General features: G+C 39.0%; 1 protein-coding gene across 1 annotated transcript in view; it reads left to right on the top strand.

Annotated features, from left to right (window-relative positions):
* Window positions 1-23,739, top strand: part of ABCA12 (ATP binding cassette subfamily A member 12) — a 224,960-nt gene that overhangs the window by 12,247 nt on the left and 188,974 nt on the right. Inside the window, exon 2 of the mRNA XM_039355317.1 lies at window positions 3,726-3,819. Coding sequence (XP_039211251.1) covers window positions 3,726-3,819 — 94 coding nt within the window. The remainder of the gene's footprint in view (window positions 1-3,725; window positions 3,820-23,739) is intronic.

Raw genomic sequence — 23,739 nt, forward strand, 5'->3', positions numbered from 1 at the left:
GGTATGAACTAAATCATATTCCTGATGAATATACAGTAGAGGTGACAAATAGATTTAAGGAACTGGATCTGATAGAAAGAGTGCCTGAAGAACTATGGATGGAAGTTCGCAACATTGTACAAGAGGTAGCAACTAAAACCATCCCAAAGAAAAAGAAATGCAAGAAAGCAAAATGGCTGTCTGAGGAAGCTTTGCAAATAGCTGAGGAACGAAGGGAAGCGAAAGGCAAAGGAGAAAGAGAAAGATACACCCAATTGAATGCAGAATTCCAGAGAATAGCTAGAAGAGATAAGAATGCCTTCTTAAATGAACAGTGCAAAGAAATAGAGAAAACAACAGAATAGGGAGGACCAGAGATCTCTTCAAGAAAATTGGAGATATGAAGGGAACGTTTCATGCAAAGATGGGCATGATAAAGGACCAAAATGGCAGAGACCTAACAGAGGCAGAAGAGATTAAGAAGAGATGGCAAAACTAAACAGAAGAACTATACAAGAATGAGCTTAACATCCCAGATAACCACAATGAGATGGTCACTGACCTCGAACCAGACATCCTAGAAGGTGAAGTGAAATGGGCCTTAGAAAATCTGAGCAACAACAAAGCTAGTGGAGGTGACAGTATTCCAGCTGAGCTATTCAAAATCTTAAAAGACGATGCAGTACAAGTGCTACACTCAATTTGCCAGCAAATTTGGAAAACTCAACAGTGGCCACAGGATTGGAAAAGGTCAGTTTACATTCCAATTCCAACGAAAGGCAATGCCAAAGAATGTTCAAACTATCGCACCATTGCACTCATTTCACATGCTAGTAAAGTTATGCTTAAAATCCTACAAGCTAGACTCCAGCAGTATGTGGATCGAGAACTACCAGAAGTACAGGCAGGATTTCGAAGAGGCAGAGGAACTAGAGATCAAATTGCCAACATACGCTGGATCATGGAGAAAGCTAGGGAGTTCCAGAAAAACATCTACTTCTGCTTCATTGACTCTGCTAAAGCCTTTGATTGTGTGGATCACAACAAATTGTGGCAAGTTCTTAAAGAGATGGGAGTACCAGACCATCTCATTTGTCTCTTGAGAAACTTATATGCGGGCCAAGAAGCAACAGTGAGAACTGGACACGGAACCACTGATTGGTTCAAAATTGGAAAAGGAGTCCGGCAAGGCTGTATACTGTCGCCCTGCCTATTTAACTTATATGCAGAGCACATCATGAGAAAGGCAGGGCTAGATGAATCAAAAGTTGGAATTAAGATTGCCGGGAGAAATATCAACAACCTAAGATATGCAGATGATACCACTCTAATGGCAGAAAGTGAAGAGGTGAAGAGTATATAAGAATATGTCAGTTAGAGTTAAGGAAAATGGTGATATGGAGGTGGTACCTAATACAACGTAAATTAAATCAAATAGATATTAAATATACAAATATTTGCTGGAGGTGCGAGAAAGAGATTGGAACATATAAACATATGTGGTGGGATTGTGACAGTGCACAAAAGATATGGGACGTGATGTTTAGGGAAATTAGAGAACTTTTGAAGGTAAATTTAGATATGTTACCAAGGATTGCATTACTGTTACTGGTGGAAAAACAAGATATAAATGAAGCAAAAAAGGAATTGATTGTAAATTTGATAATGGCAGCTAGATTAGTGAATGGCTAAATACTGGAGACGGAATTGGGTTATACAAAGAAATGGGTGGTATAATGAAATATAGAATAGGCAATAAATGATAAATTAAAAACAGAAATTAAATTTAAAAAAGGGATGATTAAAGTAAATAATTATAATGAAATATAGGATGATTTTATAAAAACAGTTTTTGTGGCAGGCCAAGGGAATAAACCTGCTCAAGAATATATGCTGTTTTGGAGGGGATAAGGGCACAATTGAAATATATTGTATATTGTTAGTTGTTATATGAGAAGAAATATAGATAATAAAAATGGTCTCCAGAGGTGTGGGTGCACTGTAATATTTGTATTTTTATATTGTTTTTTATTTAGATTTATATGCGTTGTATTATTTGTATTATTTATATGCATTGTATTATTTGTATTTGAATAAAATAAAATTTAGAAAAAAATATATATTTGCACAATACAATTTCAACAAGTATTGCAATTTGCAAACAGTACTGACTTACTACTTGCTATAATAAGTTACATCACTCTTATTTAGTATTATTTCAGTTTATATAACTCCCCTATCCAAAGATTCTGAGTAGCCTACAATACAAAGATAAACAGAATTAATATTAATAATAAGAAACATTAATGACAATTATAGCCAGTCCAACATACCACTATTTGGGAGTTCTATGCTCTTATCCATCGTCATATATTGTTCTGAAGAATCATGTTTCATGCTCTTTAGAAGGGAGTCCAGATACTGAGACATCCAAAGAGGCCTGGGAGGGAAAATTCAATGGCTCACCACCTAGCCACCAGAGCAGGGACCATTACCAAGACAAATCCTTTGAATTTTAACTGGACAATAGACAGATAACACAGGGGAGGAATGGGGGAAAGGGAAAGTTAACTAGGGAATCTTCATGCTTAAATTTCAGTTCTTTGCTTGGCTTTGCTCTACTGTCACTACTTGGTCTTTAGTAAATGTACACCTTTCACAAAAATGGAGTCAAGGGTCTTTCTTTCCTAAGGATCCAGGTTGGGGCAGGTATGACACCAACACCAATGAATTGTGTCCAAATGCTAAAAGATAGCCAATACAGCTCTCATAGTAGCTCTCATACAGCTGTGTCCATAACCTGGCTGTGTCCATAACTACCAGGAGTAGTCCATACTAAATTGGCCAAAGCTCCAAAATCATCTTTATGGATGGCCCTATGATAACCAAATTCTGTGTAATCCTCAAAAGGCATTATGAGGAACTCCAAGAAATCCCTATCAGTATGGTCAGAGACATATTTATTTATTTTTATTTATTTGTCTTGTATGCCACCCATCTCACCTAGGCTAATCTCAAAGGCAACTGGCTCACTGCATGCAAAAGTCCTTTAACTAAAGACTTTTAACAAAAATGTAAACATTATATATTACTTCTTTTTGGAGGATAGGAAGCAGGATACTCAAATTATCAAATGTCAGCGCTAGTTGGAGAATTGTAATACAGTGGTGTACAGTAAATTAAATTAAAAGCATATCCATGTTATATAGCAGGACTACAGAGTATTTATATTTTTTTTTAAAAAAATGATGACTCTTCACACAGGCTTCTTGCCCTAAAGAGCTACCTAAGTCCATACCCTTGAAATCCTGCAACAAATCACCCAATAATGTCACTGATTTCCAGATACTTCTAATTATCGAAAAGAACAAAAGCCTCCAATGTTCTTAAAGCATGTATAAGCCATTAAAAAGAAACTTTTTCCAAGGAGGCAAATAAGGAAGTAATTGTCCAACCTTGATTCTCTAACCATGTCATAAGATCATTGCCTCATAATAACTTACAGGATGAATCTGCCTCCTTTGGCAGAGTTTTCAGCACTAATCTTTCCTAGTTAGCAAAAGTTGAGACCTTCTATAGCAAAGCTTGTTCTTTGTGTTAAAATGAAAATTGACTTTATTTGTTAATTGTTTCCTGCCTTTATTACTTTATAACTCTTGTTAAGGAGATGTTCATTTTGAATGATTAATATTGTTAAAATTTTTCAAATATATCAAACTTGAATATAATTTGTTCTTCTTTTACAGCTTTGGTCTTTCATATTAATTTCTTTGCCTGTATTTTCATTCATTCTAATGGCCATCATTCGAATCCAATTTCCTCCAGAAGCCCAATCAAACTGTAAGTAATTGTTGATAGGCATTATAAAGATGAATCTATTCCTTTTATCCCTTAATTATTTTAACAAATATTTGTTCTAGTTTTCTAAATGTCAAAGTGTGAGTCCATGGAAAGGGAGCCCTCATATGAGGCACATTTTTCTTAATTACTATCCATCTTTAAATTTTCAAAGTGGCATGAAATGAGATGTAATATGGAATTCCATTATGGCAGGTATTAGCATGATAGTCTTTCCTAACATATGAATCCTGCTAGATCCTTCAGGGAATTTCCTCCTTCACCAATCCTTTATCTGGTTTCAAGGTTTCAGAGTAGAACATTCCACCAAGAATATGGAGTGGCACTGCGGCTAGCTGGTTTGAGTGAGTGGGAAGATGCCCCCTTTCCCATAGTTCTCAGGAATCTCACAGGTCAGAACAGGAACATAGAACAATAGTGTAGAAGGTACCTTGGGGGTCTTCTAGAATGATCAACTCTTTGTTCAAGGCAGGAGCCTTACACCATCCCACTCAAATGGTTGCCCTGTTTTTGAAAATCTCCAGTGATGGAGCATCCACAACTCTGGAAGCAAATTGTTCCATTGATTAATTGCTGTTACTATCAGAAAATTTCTCCTTATTTCTAGGTTGGATTTCTTTTTAATAAGCTTCTACCCATTACCTTTTGTCGTATTCTCTGATGTTTTGGAGAATACATCAACTTCCTCTTTATTTCTGTGACAGCCCCTCAAGTACTGGAAGACAGCTATCATGTCCCTTCTAATCCTACTCTTTCATAGACTAGACATACCGAACTCCCTCAACTGTTCATCATACGATTTGGCCTCCAACTGCTTTATCATTTTTTAAAAATATTACTTATTATTTTATCATAAAAGATAAACTACAAACAGTAAAATAAACAAGCAAAATGAAATAAAACAAAAGTATACATTCAACCCTAACAACAACAAAAAAGAAAAAAAATTGTACAAAAAAGAGGAAAAAGTGATCAATTAAATTTAACATTTAACATGTAGGATCCACCCAGGTTGGGTGCTGAAAGAAAAGAAAAAGCAGTAAATTCTCCTTCCCTTTTACATACATATATGCATACATGCATATATGCATACATACATACAAGAAAAAGCAGTCGAGAGGTTGAGCTAAACATTACACTAATCTTAAAATTCCTCTGTTAACCATCTGTTACTTTTACTTTTAACTTTTACTTTGTCATATCACAGATAGGCATGCCACACAAATCTCAAATTATTATACACTGCCTTTATAGATCATAAGGCAGCTTTTGACACGGTTACAAGGACTAAGCTATGGGAGAAGCTGGAAGTTGCCTCAATTGATCATAGACTTACATATCAAAACATCCCTCAAGGTGAGGTGTAATATGCAAGGGTGTCTCTCGAGGTCAGTTGAAACTCAAAAGGGGGTTAAGCAGGGGTGTATTGTGGCCCTCTTGCTCTTCAATTTTACATGGATGATATGGTAAAATGGTTAAATAAACCAAATTACCACCCACCAAAAATAGGTGACTGAAGCATTGCTTTGCTGCTCTATGCAGATGACGCTGTGATCCTCTCCAGGACGCCAGTTGGCCTTAAAAAAGCCTTACGAGCCCTTGTCCAGTGTTGCAAATATAATAAACTGGACATAAATTATGAGAAAACAAAGATTATGGCTTTTGCAAAAAGGCGAAAATGGTACTCATGGTATTTAAATAGCCACAAAATAGAACAGGTAACCACCTTTAAGTACCTAGGGGTGGTCATCCATGCCACTGGCTCACGAAAAGCCCATGGAGAATATGTGGCTGCCTCTGGCCAACAATCAGCGAATGCCATTCTTAAATTTTTCCACACAAAGGGAGGACATTATGTTCCAGCTGCAATTAAGCTCTTTCTGGCCAGGTCGCTACATAGCTTCTCTATGGGACTTTGCTCAGACCCTCAGCTTCACGTTTTACACCATTTGAAAGAGTTCAATCCAAATTTATCAGAACACTTCTCCAGATACCACGCTGTGTCTCAAATGTACTTCTGCGCTTGGAGACAGGATTGATAAAAGTTGAAGCAAGAATCTGTATAGCTTCCTTAAACATCTGGCTAAGGCTTAATTGCTTTCCACAAGGCCTTGTTCCATTAATTCTTTTTTAAAAAACAAATTTTATTGGTTTTCCAGTTTTACATTAAGTATCCGGAAAGCAGCATGGTGACTGGGTAATCAGTGGTTCAATAACAAAGTCTTTGGTACATATCTCAGGTTACAGCATCAGAAATTCCTTCTCTATTTCCCTTAACATTTGCTATATCACATTTAGGCTAGTAGATTTCTAATTATAACAAACTTGGTTAAAACATTTATCAATATATTTTTTGCCTATACATATCCATGTCCTGTTTTGAGTTTTACCTAATTTTTAATTACAATATTTCAATTTAACCTTTAATATCCATAGTGTTTGAGTTTCAGGTAATCCAAATTTCCTTTATTTCACTACATAAAAGTTATCATATCTAGAATATACATATTACTTACTTAAATATATTCTTATCTTATTTCATAAATATTTTCTATTTCTCATCCTAATATATCATCACTTACTAATAGAGTGTCCTTTATTATCTCAAATCCATCATCTATATTATCTGGGCTAAACAATAGTTCAAAGCTAATTCCTAATTGTTAGTTTTCATTTCCCTTATAATCCTAAATATTAAGTCAGTTAATCCCTTATTTTTTTATCATTTAACAACAATATTTGAATCCAATAATCATATTTCCCTTCATCTAAAAATCTCCCTTTAGCCCATTAATTGAGACTTTAGGATCCTCTATCATGAATCAAAAGATCCCATTTTTAAAAAATCTAACTCTGGCTTTCTTTTTGTGCCAACCAGGCTTCCATATCAATGCCTTTAAATCATCAGAAAAATCTCCCCTCATTCTTGCAGATATTACTTGAACCAAGGGAGATCATCTAGTTATCAGTTTTCCAGAAAGGCTGGCCCATTCACAGTCATTGGATTGTTGTCTTAGTGGCTCCTTCAATTCGGTTTGGTCTTCTTGTTTATCAGGTTTCTTCTGGTTTAGGTAGAGAGTCACGTCCAGTTTTATAGTTGTTATTTGATTATCTAGGTTTTCAGTATGCTGTATTTGTTGGTCTTTAACAGCATCCCTGTTGGCGTTGCTTTGTTCCACTTCTGTTGCTTTTTGAGTTGTAGGTTCTTTAGTTGCGGTCAGGATTTGTCTGTCAAAATTTTCAGTAGATTGTATTTGTTGATCTTTAAAGTCCTTTGTCTTGGTATTAATTTCTTCTGCTTCTATTGGTTTTTGGATTATAGGTTCTTTCATTGAAATCAGAGTGTCATTTTGTAGGTTTAAGCTGGCGCCTTTGTCTTTCAGTCTGGATTTAATTATCTCAGTACCTTCAAGAATTTTTCAAGTATAAATTTATAGTTAATTTGTTGCTGGTCTTCCTCCATTTCTAACACAGTTATAGATAGTCCTTTAATGAAGGCTATTTCTTAGATGAAAGTCAATAAATGTTCACCTCCACAATTCCTAAAAACCAATTTCACTGTCCAGCTGTTCTCTCAGCTTTTTATCTCTTTTAGATAGTACCAAGGACAAATCTGGGCTGTAAGCAGGTCTCTTTAACAAAAATATTTACTTGCTATACCAGGCTTTGCCACAAGATGTCCCTGACAGCATTTAATTTTTTTTTCAAAACCAGGGCTAGGTTTTTATCCAGATAAAGTTTTTTTTCATAGATAAGGTGACAGGTCCACGTGGGAGTAGGAATTTTTAGGTCCCCAGATATCAAGGTAATATAAATCCAGTTACTTAATTGTATTTTTCAGGGCTTTATTTTCCCTATGTAGTCAGGCGCCGCCATCTTAGAGGGTAGGAAGAAAACGTTCCCTTCCCTATCTCCTCACAGGGGAAAGAAGTTGCAGAAGGCTTTTGACAGGAAAGTACTTGGGATACAAGAAGGTAAAGTCTCACCAAGTTCCTCCACTGTGCTTTTGAAGTGCTTGGATGTAAATTTGGCCTTGGCAGGTAGTGGCTTAATGATGGGCCATGTGAATGGCCAATCTTTTCCCAGTTGGTTCAAAGAGCTGCCCTGGATCAAACGGAAGGGCTACTGCCCTTCCGCGATCCAACAGGAGGTCTTCTTCACGCTCGTCGCCCCTCCAAGGTGACTTTCTCCCCAGCAGAAGAAAACCAGACAGCGGAGGGAGCGATGGTCTGCACGTCCGCCAGCGTCACGATCCAGAACTGGAAGCCCGCTCCATTAATTCTTCAAGGTAAATTCTCCTCTTCATGGATCAAGGCAGTCGAGTCCAACCTTGCCAAGCTAGACTTCTCGTCAGCCTCAATTCTCAAATTGGATTATGATCAAGCAAAACAATCCTTGTGTCAAAGGGTAGAGGACATTGAGAGGCAAGCGGACTTAGGTATAGTTCTGCTGTTTCTGGCTCCAGACTTTATTAGATATGTGGTTACACTTGCCAGTTAGTCAATTGGAGGCAGTAAACCACCGAAAAGCATTTTTGCTCGCATGGTGCCATGCATTTCCATTGGCCATCCTGTATGGCAAGCATAAAAAGATACCATTGTCTGAAAGACTCTGCTCCTGTGGCTCAAAGAGATGGAGACCATTGGACACATACTCTTTCAATGTTCCTTCTACAGAGCTATTTGGAAAAACCATATCCTCCCCATAACTGATCATCCTGGTCATTTGGAAAGAATTTATCTCCAGTGGCTTCTTAAGAATGAGCAGACAGTGATCATGGCGCAGGTGGCTAGATTCTGCGCAGCAGCATTGGGGATTCACCAGAAAAATAACTAAACAATTTAGATCTTTTTAATAATCTTTTATAATTAATTTTATTGCATGTTTTTATCCAGCATTAGATTATACTCAATGTATTTTTATTATCAAGTCAGTATGATTTAATTTTTTCTGAAGGTAGCTAGGTTTTGTTATACTGTCTGTAAAACTAGGCAGACCTTGGTTACTCATTGATTACATCTTTAATTGTAATATATTGCTATGTCTTCTTGTGTTTGGTTCTGTCTAGTTTTGTTTTATTTGAATGTTTAATTTATGTGTTGGCCTTCGGCTGTAATATTAATAAATTGATTGATAGATCAATACCCTGATTTTCCATCTCTTGTTTAGATTTTAAATTCCTTTCAGAGTTTAGAATATCTTTATATGTCCATATTTTCTCAAGACTGACTAAATGTACAATTTACATTTGGATGTACAAATGCTTCCATTGTTGAGAGCCATCTGGAATTTTCAAGTATATTTTACATTTTATTTTTTCCCATGTTAGTAATAATGCATTTCTAATATAGTGGTTTTGAAAATATCTATAAATTTTATTTTTCCCATACCATAAGAAGGTGTGCCAAGCAAGTTGTAAGTCATGTCCCTCCAAATACAACAACTTTTTATTTCTAAGAGTTATCCATTCTTTCACCCATATTAGTATTGATTTTTGATAATATAAATCCACTCTGGCAAGCCAAAACCTCCATTTTCCTTAGCTTTTTATAACATTTTCAGTTTAATTCTAGCTTTCTTTCCTTGCCAAATAAATTTTAAAATTAGAGAATTTAAGTCTTCAAATATTTTTTCCTCCAGTTTTATAAGTATCATTTGAAATAGAAACAATATTTTTGGTAATATATTCATTTTCACTGTAGCAATTCTTCCTAATATTGACAGTTGCAAGTTTTTCCATTTTTCCAAGTCACGTTTTATTTGATTCAGTAGTTTTATATAGTTATCTTCCTTTATCATTGAACATCTTGCTGTCAGGTATATTCCCAAACATTTAACCTTTCTGACTATTTGTAATTCTATTTTTTCTGACACTTGTTTTTTTGTTTATCTGTAAGATTTTTAACTATCACTTTAGTTTTTTCTGTTTATCTTCAGTCCTGCTATCTCTCCAGACTGTTCTATCTTTTCCAATAATTTAAGAATCATCTCTAAAGGTTACTCTAGAATGAATACCAAGTCATCTGCAAATACTTGCAATTTATAAATTTCACTTTTTATTTCTAGTCCTTTAATTTCTGGGTGTTGTCTAATATTTGTATTTAGAACTTCCAAAGTTAAAATAAATAACAATGGAGATAGTGGACATCCTTGTCTTGTGCCTTTTCTTATGTTGAAATTCTCTGTATAATCTCTATTTACAATCACTTTTGCTGTTTGTTTGTGATATATTGTTGTAATCATATTTATAAAATTTTGTCCAAAGTCCATTATTTTTAGTTGTTGAATCAAAAATTGCCAGGAAACATTATCAAATACTTTTTGAGCATCTGGAAATACTAATGCCAATTCTTTCCCTGGATACATTTCATAATATTATAACTCTTAAATTATTTTTTATTTATCTCTTTGGTAGAAATCCATTTTGATTTGGATGTATAAATTCAGTTAGAAATCTTTTCAGTCTCTCTGCTATTATTGAAGTAAAGATTTTATAGTCCACATTTAGTAATGATATCGGTCTGTAATTTTTTATCAGTGTCAGGTCTGAGTCCTCTTTTAGTATCAAAGTAATATTTGCTTCTGTCCATGTGTTTGGGAGTTTCGCCTCCAATAAAAGTTCATTACAGACATCTTTCAATGGTACACTTAATGTATCTTGTAGACATTTGTACAAGTCTGCTAGGAGGCCATCTGGTCCCAGTGTTTTTTTATTTTTTTGTCTTCTTATAGCCTCTGTCAGTTCCATCATTGCTATTTTCTCATTTAACATAGTTTTAAAGTTTTCTGAAATTTTTGGTAAATTATTTTTCCCATATATTGAAATGTTTTCTCCCATGAAATTTCTTCTATATCATACTGTTTCTCATAATATTCTTTTTATTGCTTCATTTTTAAATTATAAACAGCCTTTTTCATCTACTAAGTTATTTGTCAATTTTTTCTCCTTCTGTTTTTTAAATTTGTAAGGTAGCCATCTTCCTGGTTTATTTGCATTTTCAAAAAAGTTTTGTTTTGCTCTTCTAATTTGCTGTGCCATTTTTTCTGATTTTATTAAATTTAATTTATGTTTTATTATTTCCATTTGTCTTTTCAGTATTTTCTTTTGTGAATTTATTTGTAGTTCTAATTCTGGTTTTTTAAATTCTTCCTTAACAGTATATATTGTTGTCTTTTTTCTTTGTTTTTTTTCGACATATATGTTATAGCTATACCTCTAAAGTATTATTTTTGTTGTATAGTGGAAAAAAGGAAAAATAAAAATAAAAAGTATGCTCTGGCTGTATCCCATACATTTTGTAATGTATCTTCTTTTTATTTTCTTTTTAAAAAAGCTCCATTCCTTTTGTTGCTAATTCTATAAATTCTTTCTCTTTTAATATGGATTGATTCAAGGTCCATCTTAATTTTTTTTGTATTCCTTTCCATTTCATTTTTAAAGGATTATGGTCTGCCCAAGTGCCTAATTCTATCTCAATCTCTTGCATATTGGTTCTTAATTCAGGCATCATCCAAATCATGTCAATTCTGGACCAAGATTTATGGCTATTCGAGTAAAATGTATATTGTAGTTTTTCTGGACTGGTTTCTCCCCAAGTATCTTGTACACCAAATTCCTCTACCATGTTGGAAAAAGTCTTAGGTAATCTTTTTCTTCCTTGTTTTCCTGTTCTAATGTCTACTATTGCATTAAAATCCCCTACTAGGCAAATGTTTTGATATTCCATTTCTGCTATTTTTCTATGAAGATTTTGATAGAATTCTTCTTGTTTATTGTTTGGTACATATATTACTACCCAAAGTATCTGGTTTTGATGTAAAAATATTTTTACCATTACAATTCTTCCTTCTTCATCTGAATAAATCATTTTAGAATCTATTGTCTCTTTAATGTATTCTCCTCTTTTTTGTTGTTGTGCTGATGCATAATAAAGTTTCCCAATTTTTGAGTATTCCAAAACTTTATAATATTGTTTTTATATGTATCTGTTGCAGAGAAATTATATCAATATTTAATTTCTGCAATTTTTAAAAGATTCTATTCCTTTTTGATGGGGAATTCAGTCCATTTATATTGACTGAAAAAAAATCCATTTTCCTTCTCCATTTTATTTACTTGTATTTAGGTCTTGTCGATCTTGTAGTCCTCTGCTTTCTTGCCATTCCCTCACCCTCTTGATTTGGCTTCTCTTTCCCTTCTTCTATTTGTGTAATTATTTCCTCTGTTGTTTGTTCTATCTGTTTTTGGCCTTTCCTATCCTCTTGCTGATGTTGTACTCTTTGATTCAGGAATGCTCTGTTCCTTTCGTTGAAATCTCCTGCCATCCAAATGGAATCCAATCGATATATTGTATTGTTCCAGTTGATTAAGATCCCTTCTGGTATTTATTATCTGAAGTTTACACCTTTTGCAATTAGCTTTGTAGTCAAAAAGTGATATTGTTTTTGGGTGGGTTGGTTTTTATACCTTCTTGAGCTTTGTTTTTGAGGTCCCTGTCCCTGTCTGCGTACTTTACCTGAACTTGAGTGTGCCCTTTTGGTATTCTAATGGTGGTGGGTTAATCCTATTGTGTTCTAAAGGTCATGTCCTGCCCTTGGAGTTTTTGTTTTTCTAATCCCCTCAGCTCCAGCCTTCTTGCCCCCAACCTTCCTGAATGGATTACCAAATCTATATTTCTAAAGAGCTGGCCTGCTCAGTTTCTGCTTGGAGGAAAGGGAGACTGGGGGCTTTTTCTGCCTAAGCTATTTCTCCATTATTCCTTTGGGGAAATATAATATTCTGCCTTTTTTAATATCCCTCCAAATATTTCCTTCTTTAAGAGGGTGAGTAGGTGCTAACTTTCTACAACTGTTATAGCCTTATTTCTCATCTGGATAGGGAATTGTAAATAATAATAATCTAAAATAATAAAAACATTAAAGATGTTTACTATAGATTTGTATCTGGTACTGTGGGCTACAGGAGGAAGAGTGGCATACAGACAAAGAAATATAAGTTATATTTTTCATTCCCAAGTGTGGCTCAAGAGATTGTTATTCCTATATCCTAATCACATGGTGCTCCTAGGCAGACCTTGGTATACCCTGAAAAATGAAACATGATGGGGATTTTATTTGAAATGGAGCATTACTCTACTTCATTTTTTCCAATAATTGTATTAAGAACTATATTAAACAGATAAAATGAACAAAATACTGTATACTATACAGACAAAGAAAAGGCGTGGGGAAAAAGAAAAAAATATCTCCTCAAAAATTCTTCCCTCTTAATCTCCAATAAGCATATTTAGCATTAACCATTTATTGCTGTCTCTTAAATTACAACCAGATACATCTTCATCCATAAATCACCCCATTTTCTATAAACATATATTTAAATCTTCAACTCTCCTTATTGATGAACAGATTCAGTAAAAATTAACAAAAATATATAATGTATATAATGCCCCTTCCATTTAGTTTTGTCCCGCTTTTAACAAATGTTTTAAAAAAATAATTAAAAACTATTAAACATTACCAGAAATAACTCCTTATTTAAATACCCAGAAATAGTAAATATTATTTGTAATATTTAAAGATAACTCATTATATATAACCACAGTCAAATGAACTGATTTTGTAGTTTTTCCCTTTTTTTTTTTCTCCCGGTCATCCTTAAATCCCAAAGATAAAGTCAAACTCTATTTCTTTTTTCTAGTCTCTTTGCTTCTTTGACTTTCTTATCACCTTTATCCAAGTTCATTTATAATTTCCATGATGTAACTACAGTAAATCTCTTATATTTCAATTTAAAAGAATAGTTCACATTGCTGTTTGGGTATATTATTTTTATGTCCTTTTTGGTTTTTAAATGATTATTCAACTCCACTTGTAAAACCTCTATTTCCATCTCTTTATTGTAAGTTGTAATATTTACATCCAACTTAAAGTCCATTTCGTTTGTCTTAGGAGTAATGTTGTCTTCAATAGCAACTTTTAACTCCAGTAAAGAGTTAAAAAACTTAATCATTCACACACCTGAAGATCAAAAGTTTACTTTAAAGTAGCCATCATGTGTTTTAGTAATCAACCTTCAAAAGTCTTGTTTTGTATTGAAATGTAAATCAAACAGATTTTTCCATGAGAGGATCCTTCTAATTAGTTCAAAGATTTTCTTTAAATCAGTTTCACAAAGCCTTAACATTTAAACTCTTTAAAAACAACTCTAAAGTTACTCCTTTTCCGCATATTTTAAAAATTTACCAACAAAATTAAAAAGTAAAGCCCTCACAAAGCAGAAAAGATGTACTTTCTTTTTAAATGGATTGAAGGGACACTCACCCAGCAATTTGTAAATTTGCAGTTCTTAAAAATTGTCAAACTTAAATGGACAGTACAAAAAACAAGCTCTAAAGTATTTAAAAAGATGGGGTTTGGTCAAAGCTTGAGTTCATGAAAAGGCTGCCTTTATGGCTCAGAGCACACTGGAATCCATAATCCCCAACTCATCACAGACAGCTGAAAAAAATGACAGTTTCTACCATCTAATCACAAACATGAACTGCTAAGGAGTACATATGGGCAATCTCCCCACCTTTTTTTAGTCCAGAATTTTGGCAGTCTGGATCTCACATGCAGCTCCCTTTTCAGCTTGCAGTCTGCACAGGGTGAAGAAATATGTGGGTATTACCTTGCCTTGCCTCAACGGAAATCATAAGTGTTGAGTCCTCAGCGAAAGGCAATAACTTCAGGAGTCATTTGGTAGTTCTCAGGAGCCTCTTTATTGATGTCCAGCAGCTCTGTTACAACGCCGAGGCACACAAGCCTCTCTCCTCCTCTTAAAGACAATCCCTGGGCCAAACGGCAACATTTGGCACGCTTTGCACTTCATGCATGCGTGCGAGTGCTGGCGCCAGCCAGTCTGGTCCCGGGCAGCTTGCAACTGCCCGGGACTCTTGCAACGTCCCGAGCCTGCCTTTGCAGGCTCAAGACATAACACCCCTTCCCCCCCGGCTAAAACTACAACTACATTAATGGTTACACTTGACCTTAACACGAGCGTGGGAGTCACACTAGCTCCATGGCACCAAGCTGTAATGTTTTGGGCTTCATTTCCCATTGTTCCTTATTCGAACCCTTCACAGGGACACCCTCTTACTGTTTCTGCTTTGCCAGCAGAGTTACAAAATCTTCAAGATATTTAGGAGATCTTTTAGCTCTCTGTGACCTCCGAATTCCCTGGCAACCTCCAAGCACATCTTGCCTGGGGGATGCTATGTGTTCGCCCCCTTCCTTTGACCCTGGTGGTCCCCATGGACCATGCCCCGTTGCCTGGCCTGCTTGCTTGCCCACCGGCCTCGTCAGGCCAGGACTTTGTTCTCTCCATAACCTGGTTGACCTGCCTAGTTGCAGGCTCTCGGGCCCTTCTAGAAGGCTGCCATTGTTGACAACTCTGAGGAGCCTCCCAGGTCTACCCTAAACCTATCAGGAGGCTGCCTTCCTCCACTTCCCAGTTCCATAGTAGGGCTGTCTGGAATCTCAGTACTGTCCCAAAATTCAGTTGCCCCCTCTGTTAAGCCGGAGGTGTCAGAATTGGAATTCGGCCCTCCGACCACCTCCCTATATAAATGCCCCTTTCTGGGAACAGTGGCAGTGTTGGGCCAACTAGATGGAGTGTGTGCCATCTCTCTTGCAAGGTGTGAGTTATTAGGATGCTCCCGGTTATTCTCCCTGACTGGAGTGCTGAATGGTGTAGATGTGTAATGATTATGCCCCCGGGTAACTCCCTGGCTGGAGTAGGCACTGGTGCCCGTGTTGTAGTTGGTTCCCACGAATTCCTGTTCGGAGCACTCGCGGAATCTTGGAATGGGCCGTCTGTGGCCTCTCTGTTGGTGTCTGGCTGCCGCCCACACCCTTCCCTTTGCCCGTAGAGGTCCCCCTCCCCCCTGGAAAAGACCCAGGAGTCTCAGCAGGTGAGTCCAGTCTCGTACGCAGCTGGTCGATATGCTGTCGCAGGATACGACTGTCATCCATGGAAACCTCGTAAGACAAGGGACCTGTAACCTTGCATACTATGGCAGGGACCCACAAGTGACCTGGCCCGTAATTACGGGTCCATACTGGGGCACCCACTAGCAATTGCCTCGGTGCCCTGGGTTATGAAAACTTAAAAGGCAGTCTGTCCGGATGCAACCGGTCAACTTAGTAGTCAGTTTGCGCCCCCAGCGAAGTTCAGCCGGGCTTTTCCCAGTAGAACTAGACGGTGTGGTGTGGTAAGCAAGTAGAAAATCTGCCAACCTGTGATGCCAGTCCCCATATGTCATTTCTTTAATGCATCTTTGGTGATGCGGACCATCTGTTCAGCCATACCGTTGGTGGAAGGGTGGAAAGGTGCAGAGGTGGCATGACGAATCATGTTGGCCTGTAAGAAAGCTTGGAATTCGGAAGAAGTGAATTGAGGGCCATTGTCAGACACCAAAACATCCGGAAGCCCATGTGCAGCAAAAATCCCCCTCAGTACTTGAATAGTCTTTGCAGAGGTGGTGGAAGAGACAGGTACAACCTCAAGCCATTTTGAATGGCTATCAACCAGGACCAAGAAGAATTGACCCTGAAAGGGCCCAGCGTAATCAATGTGCACCCTAAACTATGGAGACTGTGTTTCCTCCCATCTATGCACAGGAGCCTGTGGCATTTCTGGGCATGAGCGCTGACAAAGGTGGCATGCGTGCACCTTAGCTTCAATTTCCTTGTCTAACCCAGGCCACCACAAATGGCTGCGTGCAAGCGCCTTTATGCGTACAATGCCAGGATGACCCTCGGGAAGGGAACCTAAGACCCTAGACCTCATTGAGGTAGGAATGACAACTCTGCTGCCCCACAGCAGACAACCCTGGAAAGTGGATAACTCGTTCCTCTTAAGCCAGAAACTCTGAAACTCAGCACCAGGACAACTCTCTGGCCATCCAGACAAAACCCAAAATAAGACACGGAAGAGAGTGAGATCTGTGGCACATTCAGCAGCCACATCCCTGGCATTTAATGGTGACTCAGGCAGTGCCTGAATTGAAAGGATGTTGATGGCAGGAGCAGGATCAGCCTCTACTACTGGCAGGGGTAATCTACTGAGGCCATTAGCATGGCCCATTTCTTTCCCAGGTTTGTGAATTAGAGAAAAATCATAGGCTGACAGGAAGATTGACCATCGCAGCATTCTGGGGGAGATGATATGGGGAGTTTGTTTGTTTGTAGTAACAGCCCCAACAAAGGTTTATGATCAGTAAAGACCGTGAAATGTCTGCCATACAAAAACTCATGGAATTTTTTAATTCCAGCAACAACAGCTAAAGCCTCCCTGTCTATCTGGGCGTAGTTTCGCTCAGCAGAAGACAAGGTTCTGGAGTAATATGCAACAGGAACCTGAGTTCCATCCGGCCTAAGGTGGCTGAGTACTGCTCCCACCCCATACGGAGAAGCACCACAAGCGATGCACACAGGAAGAGTTTCATTAAAATGTGCAAGCACATTGTTAGATGTGAGTAAGGCCTTAACCTCATTGAAGCTTGCTTCATGTGTTTCTGACCACTGCCACACTGCCTGTTTGTCCAGAAGCCTATGAAGTGGTTCAGCTACATTAGCCTTGTTAGGAATGAATGAATTATAAAAATTCAAAAGGCCCAGAAAAGCCTGTAGTTCGACCTTGGACTTAGGCCTAGGAGCATGCATAATGGCCTTTAATTTGGACTCAGCAGGATGAATCCCATTGGCATCAATTTTGAAACCCAGAAAATCTGTAGAAGGCACCCCAATCTTACATTTGTCCTTCTTGAGTTTGAGGCCCGTTTTCCGGAACTGCAGCAGGACAGCCCTCAATCTCTCAGCTAAATTTTGGGTGGAGTCTCCAGCAATTAAGACATCATCAAAATAGGGGCAAACCCCTGGTATATCCCTCAGTGTGTTTTCCATTATGCTTTGGAAAATTCCAGGAGCCACATTTACTCCAAATTGTAATCTCTTTACTTTGAATGCCCCCCTGTGGGTTACAATGGTTTGTGCTACTGCAGCAGCTTCATCAACAGGCAGCTGTTGATAAGCCTGAGCAAGGTCAAGCTTTGCAAAAACATGCCCCCCCCCTTGAGGGAGGCCAGGATATGACTGACTACAGGTACAGGATAGGCAGGTTGCTGCAATGCCTTATCCAGAGTGCATTTGTAATCTGCACACATGCGAATGTCCCCATTAGCCTTAAGAGGCGTGACTATGGGGGTCTCCCAAGGACTGGAATCAACAGGTTCTAAAACTCCTTGCTGAATCAATTCAGTATCAATTTTCCCTTTTAAAGCAAAAGGAACCCTTCTTGCTTTTACTCTAACAGGAGTGACAGTGGGGTCTAGTTTTAAGGACATGGGGGGCCCTTTTTATGTGCCCAGCTGTGGGCTGAAAACATCTGCAAATTCTTTGCAGACTTCCTGTAAATCTACTGTTTGCAAGCTATTGAGCCCTGTAACATGTATTCCCAAGGCCTCAAACCAATCGAGTCCTATGAGACTCGTTTGCTCACCCCCCACTATCAATACATCTAATGGACCTTCAAAATCCTTATACTGTACGTTAAGGGTGGCCTCCCCCTTAACACACACTCTGGAGTTTTGAAAGTCTGTTAACACAATGTCAGAAGGCCTAAGCTTGGCCTGAAATCCACTACCAGAACAAATCTTTCTGAATGTGTGTATGGAAATAATTGAAAGTGCAGACCCAGTGTCCAGTTCCATGACCAATGGAACTCCTTGCAACTTCACTTTAAGTGACAGTTTTTTCTTGATAGGTTTGTGTGTGCCTGTCCTATAAATGCTTCTTCGTGAAGCACAGAAACCCACCCGGTTTTGGCTGGGGACCCTGGTACCTTTCAGGCGCAATTCTTCTTGGGGTTGTACCTTCTGACGGCCCAGACACACAGCTGCAATGTGGCCTTGCTTTCCACATGCTCTACAGATAGCAGAGCGAAACCTGCAGTCGGTCCTCTTGTGGCGACCTCCACACCCGATGCACTTGGGGACAGCTGAAGACTTTTCTTTGCCTTCCTTCTGCTTCCCTTCTTTTGTTGGGTAGAGACGGTCTACTTCTTCATCAGAATCCTCTTCTGAGCTCCCTTGGACTCCCTCCTGGTGCATGGACACAGCTTCTGGACTCCCTCCTGGTGCATGGACATAGCTACTTCTGATAGGCCTCATATTCTTGATTCCCCCCCCCCCGCTGCCTCTTCTGCAGTAACCTCTCTCAAGGCATCTTGGAATGATAAGTCTTCTTTGGCAAAAAGCCTCTGCTGCAAGTCTCTCTGTCTCAGTCCACATACAAATCTGTCTCTCAGCCTTTCTTCTAAATCTTTAAACTCACAAGACTTAGCTGCTCTTCTCAATGCAGCAATGTACTCTTTAGCTGATTTAGCCCGTTGATCCCTCTGTTCAAAAGTATGGCGCCAAACAATAACAGACAACTTGGGCTGGAAGTGTTCCTTTAGCAATTTCTTTAAGTCTGTGTAGGTAACAGATTCTAAAGGTGCAGGTGCTGCTGGATTTTCAGCGATCTCAAATGCATCTTGACCACAAACACACAGCAGGGTGGCGGCTTTTAAGCCATCTTCTCTCACTTGATTGACCTTGAGATAATTTTCTACTCTGGCCACATAAGACTCCCATCTTTCCGAATGCGTAACATCGAACTCGGAAAGTCTCCCTATCTTTGCCATCTTCAGTAGTACAGGAAGGGTCTATCAGCCAGCTTACCTCCAACGTTTGCTGTATTGGCAGGCAGTTGCTGAATTTAACGCCGTTTCCTGCTGCTTCAGGATTCCAGGGTAAGCTTACAATTGTTTGAAGTAATTGCAAGGCATCCCACCTTCGTCGCCAGTGTTGAGTCCTCAGCGAAAGGCAATAACTTCAGGAGTCATTTGGTAGTTCTTAGGAGCCTCTTTATTGATGTCCAGCAGCTCTGTTACAACGCCGAGGCACACAAGCCTCTCTCCTCCTCTTAAAGACAATCCCCGGGCCAAACGGCAACATTTGGCGCGCTTTGCACTTCATGCATGTGCGCGAGTGCTGGCGCCAGCCAGTCTGGTCCCGGGCAGCTTGCAACTGCCCGGGACTGTTGCAATGTCCCAAGCCTGCCTTTGCAGGCTCAGGACACAACAATAAGCATTACTCCATTTCAGAGAGACATTTCTTTGCATTCTCTTTCCAAATAGTTTGTTGGTCAGCCATTTGCCTAAAATGGTATAAGTTCTCCTGCTTGAGCAGATAATTAGGTCAGAAGACCTCCAAGGTCCCTTCCAACTCAGTTATTCTGTTATTCTGCAATAATCTCTTTTAGCAGCTTGAAAGTAGCCTCAGTCCTTTTCCAATTAATTTCCAACAATCTACAAGATTGTTTTTATATTGGTAGCTATTACGATACATAAGTCCTCTGTTGGAGCCCAATGAAGTTGGAATCTGGTTCCAGTCTTTGACTTTCATTCAACACTCTTAAGATGACCTTTATGCAAAATCCTGCACAGAACCAGTAGAGCTGTATTTCCCTGATAATGCCCATTACACATTACATTACAAAAAACATGTTGAGACTTTGGAAAAAGTGAGCAATTAGATGATTAAAAGCTTGGAGACTAAAACATATGAAGAATGGACTTCTGGTTTGCTGCGCATTCGCCATGGATGGCTGGGAGACTTGCTGTCTCTCCCCCGTTCAGTTTCGGATCTCTGGGGGACCCTGAAAAGGGCCAAAAGTTGCCCCAAAGAGATGACCAGCAAGGAGGTGCTTTTGCTGGATCGTGGGAGAGCAGCAACTCTCCTGTTGGAGCTGGTGATGCCTCTAAATTGGTGGATGAAAGGACCGGCCATAGAAATATGGCTCATCCCTAGGCTGCAGACAGCCGAAGTCACACTACCATCTGGCAACTTCAAAGCAGTGTGGAAAGGATTGGGTGAGATCTACTTCTCTTAAATCCTAATTGCTTTTTTGTACCTATTCAAGCTGTTAAAGTACTTTCCCTCCTGTGGAGAGGGAAGGGGGATTTTAGCCCTCCCTCTAGAAACAGCGGTGATTGCATATACAGGGGAGTTTTGAAAACGTTGAAAAAATATTTGGATCCCAATTGGAACTTTATTTTCTAAAGCTTGTGGATTAAAAGATTTTTGATTATTTACTTTCTATTTTTCTTTGAAAGTCTGGTTTTTTCCTCTTAAAATAGAAGAAAAAACCCGAAAGGATTAAAATAACTTTGAGATTTAAAGGAATTCCTTAAACCAGGGCTTTTCAACCAGTGGTATGGGTACCACCTGTGATATATTGGCACCTGGCAGGTGGTACGCGACAATCCTAAAAAAACGGTAGCAGGGGAGGGGAATGAACTGAACCAGTGGCAGCACCGCACAAGCCTGAGCGAGAGATAGCTGGAGCTGCAGGGCTGTCAGGGCTCAGTGGAAGCGCAAGGATCAGCACTTCTTCGGGGCTGCCAGGGCTCAGTGGAAATGCCAGGACCAGTGCTTCTGCGGGGCTATCAGGGCTCAGTGGATGCCCCAGGATCAGCACTTTTTCAGGGCTGTCAGGGCTCAATGGAAGTGCCAAGATCAGCGCCAGGCTCCAGCTGGAGCTTGGCACTGATCCTTGTGCTTCTGCTGAGCCCAGAAGAAGAAGCGCTGATCAGCTGGAATGTTGCAGCATCTCCAGGGTCTTGCGATTTACATTCAGATGCTTGGCAACTGATTCATATTTATGATGGTCACAGTGTCCCAGGGTCATGTGAAGTGACCAAAACCTGCTGCAACCACCTAGCAGATGGGAGAATAAAAAAACCAAACACCCCCCCACCCCACTCCTGCTGCCAATTCTCAACAGAAATGCTCACAACAATGAAAACCTCAAACAGGAGGAAGAATGCTGCTGGGTGGGCAGGCAGGTGTCTTGCTCGGCTGTGGCTCGGGGGGCACTTTTTTCAGTGCCACTGTAACTTTGAATAGTCACTAAACAAACTGTTGTAAGTCAAGGACTACCTGTACTTTATCACTTTTTTCCTTTTTTTGTCATCAAGTTTTTGACACCTTGCAAGGCGATTGGTGGTACTCGGATGTTGCTGTATCCTAAAAGTGGTACAATGGGTGAAAAGGTTGGAAAGCCCTGCCTTAAACAGTGGAGTGACATCTTGTGGCTAATCCTGAAATTGCAATTTATTATTCTTAAAGAAAAAAGACTTGGCTGACAGTTCAGAAAACAAGGAATGAATTTTTAGACAGAGAGCAGAAAGCTAAAAGCAAATCCCTTGTTGAGGAGAAAGCAGCCCTTCCCTTTGTTAAATAGCTCTATCCTAACATTAACTTTTAACTTCAATATAAACTGCTTTTTTCCCTTTAAAATCAAAGGGCATACTACCACATACTTTTATCTATACCTAAATAACAAGGCAAAAAACAAGCACAAACAGGCAGAAAAAAGGATAGAAATAGGCATAATTATCTAGAACAGGGAAGCTAGAAACAAGGCTAACAGCAAAGCATATCCACCAACCAAAAAGAGGGATTTTCAAACAACAAACTCATGGAACAGATGATTGATGCTATTGTGGTATGCAATACATGTTCATGTATGTGCTTATGCCCAAAGAACACCCAAACTATACATGCATTAGATGTAAACTATGTAAACTACTGGAGGAAAAATTAAGGGACTTAGAGGCAACTCTAGCCAAACCCCAATGTACAAAAGAAAGCTCTAGCCAAACCGAACCAAATAATCAACAATAACACCCAGAGGATTTGACCCTACTGATAAACCCTTGAAGTAAGACAAATGGAGGTATGTCACACATAGAGGGAAACACAATACTCAAAAAAAAGAAGCAGCATACAACTAACAAATCCCTTCTGCCCAATCCAACCCAACCAGAAGCAGCCCCATTAAAACTGAGCAATTGATTTTTCCCCTTAGATGGAAACACGCAGACCCACAACCTCCCCCTCAAAGAAAACATGTAGACACCTAGCAAAGAAACAACTTCGAATATTCCTTAAAAAGTCACATCAACAAGCATACCAGAGATAAACAGAAAAGCACCCCAGACTGCAGCCCCCCCCAAAAGAAGTTGAGTGTTGGTGATAAGAGATTCTATCCTCAGAGGAACAGAATCATGCATCTGCAGACTGGACATACAATACAGGGAAGTATGTTGTCTCCCTGGAGCAAAAATCAAAGACATGGCTGGGAACCTACCAAAATAGTTAGGCCCACAGATTACTACCCTCTCCTACTCCTTCACATTGGGATGAATGACACAACAAAGAACCTGAGCACAATAGTGAGAGACTATAAGCAACTAGGCAATAAAGTTAAAGAGCTAGGAGCACAAGTAGTGTTCTCATCAGTACTCCCAACAAAAGGCCAATGCCCAATGAGGGGAAAAAGAATTCTAGAAATAAACCGTTGGCTAAAGTGTTGGTGTCACCAAGAAAACTTTGGTTTCCTGGATTATGGACTGCATTTCCTACACAAAGCACTCTTAGCAAGGGATGGGCTGCACCTCACAAAAACAGGGAAAAATGTACTTAGAAAAAGACTGGCCCAACTCATCAGGAGTTTAAACTAAAATTGAAGGGAAGGGTGAGCAATCTTTAGAACCTCTAGAACCCAAAACCAGTCATAAATCCCAAGAAAACAAATCAAACAATGAGGTAGGCAGTGATGAGAAAAAGAAAAACTCAAACAACAATCAGGAGATGCAGGAAACATACCCACGGACAGGCATAAAAGCCTTAAATGCTTATATACAAATGCCCAAAACTTGGGGAAAACAGGGCAAACTAGAAGCAATAGTACACGAGGGAGGGTATGACATAGTTGGCATAATAGAAACCTGGTGGGATGAAACCCAGGATTGGA

This window comes from Crotalus tigris, unplaced genomic scaffold (genome assembly GCF_016545835.1).
Source record: "Crotalus tigris isolate CLP2741 ecotype Arizona unplaced genomic scaffold, ASM1654583v1 scf7180000018674.437415, whole genome shotgun sequence".
In the NCBI taxonomy this organism is placed as follows: domain Eukaryota; kingdom Metazoa; phylum Chordata; class Lepidosauria; order Squamata; family Viperidae; genus Crotalus; species Crotalus tigris.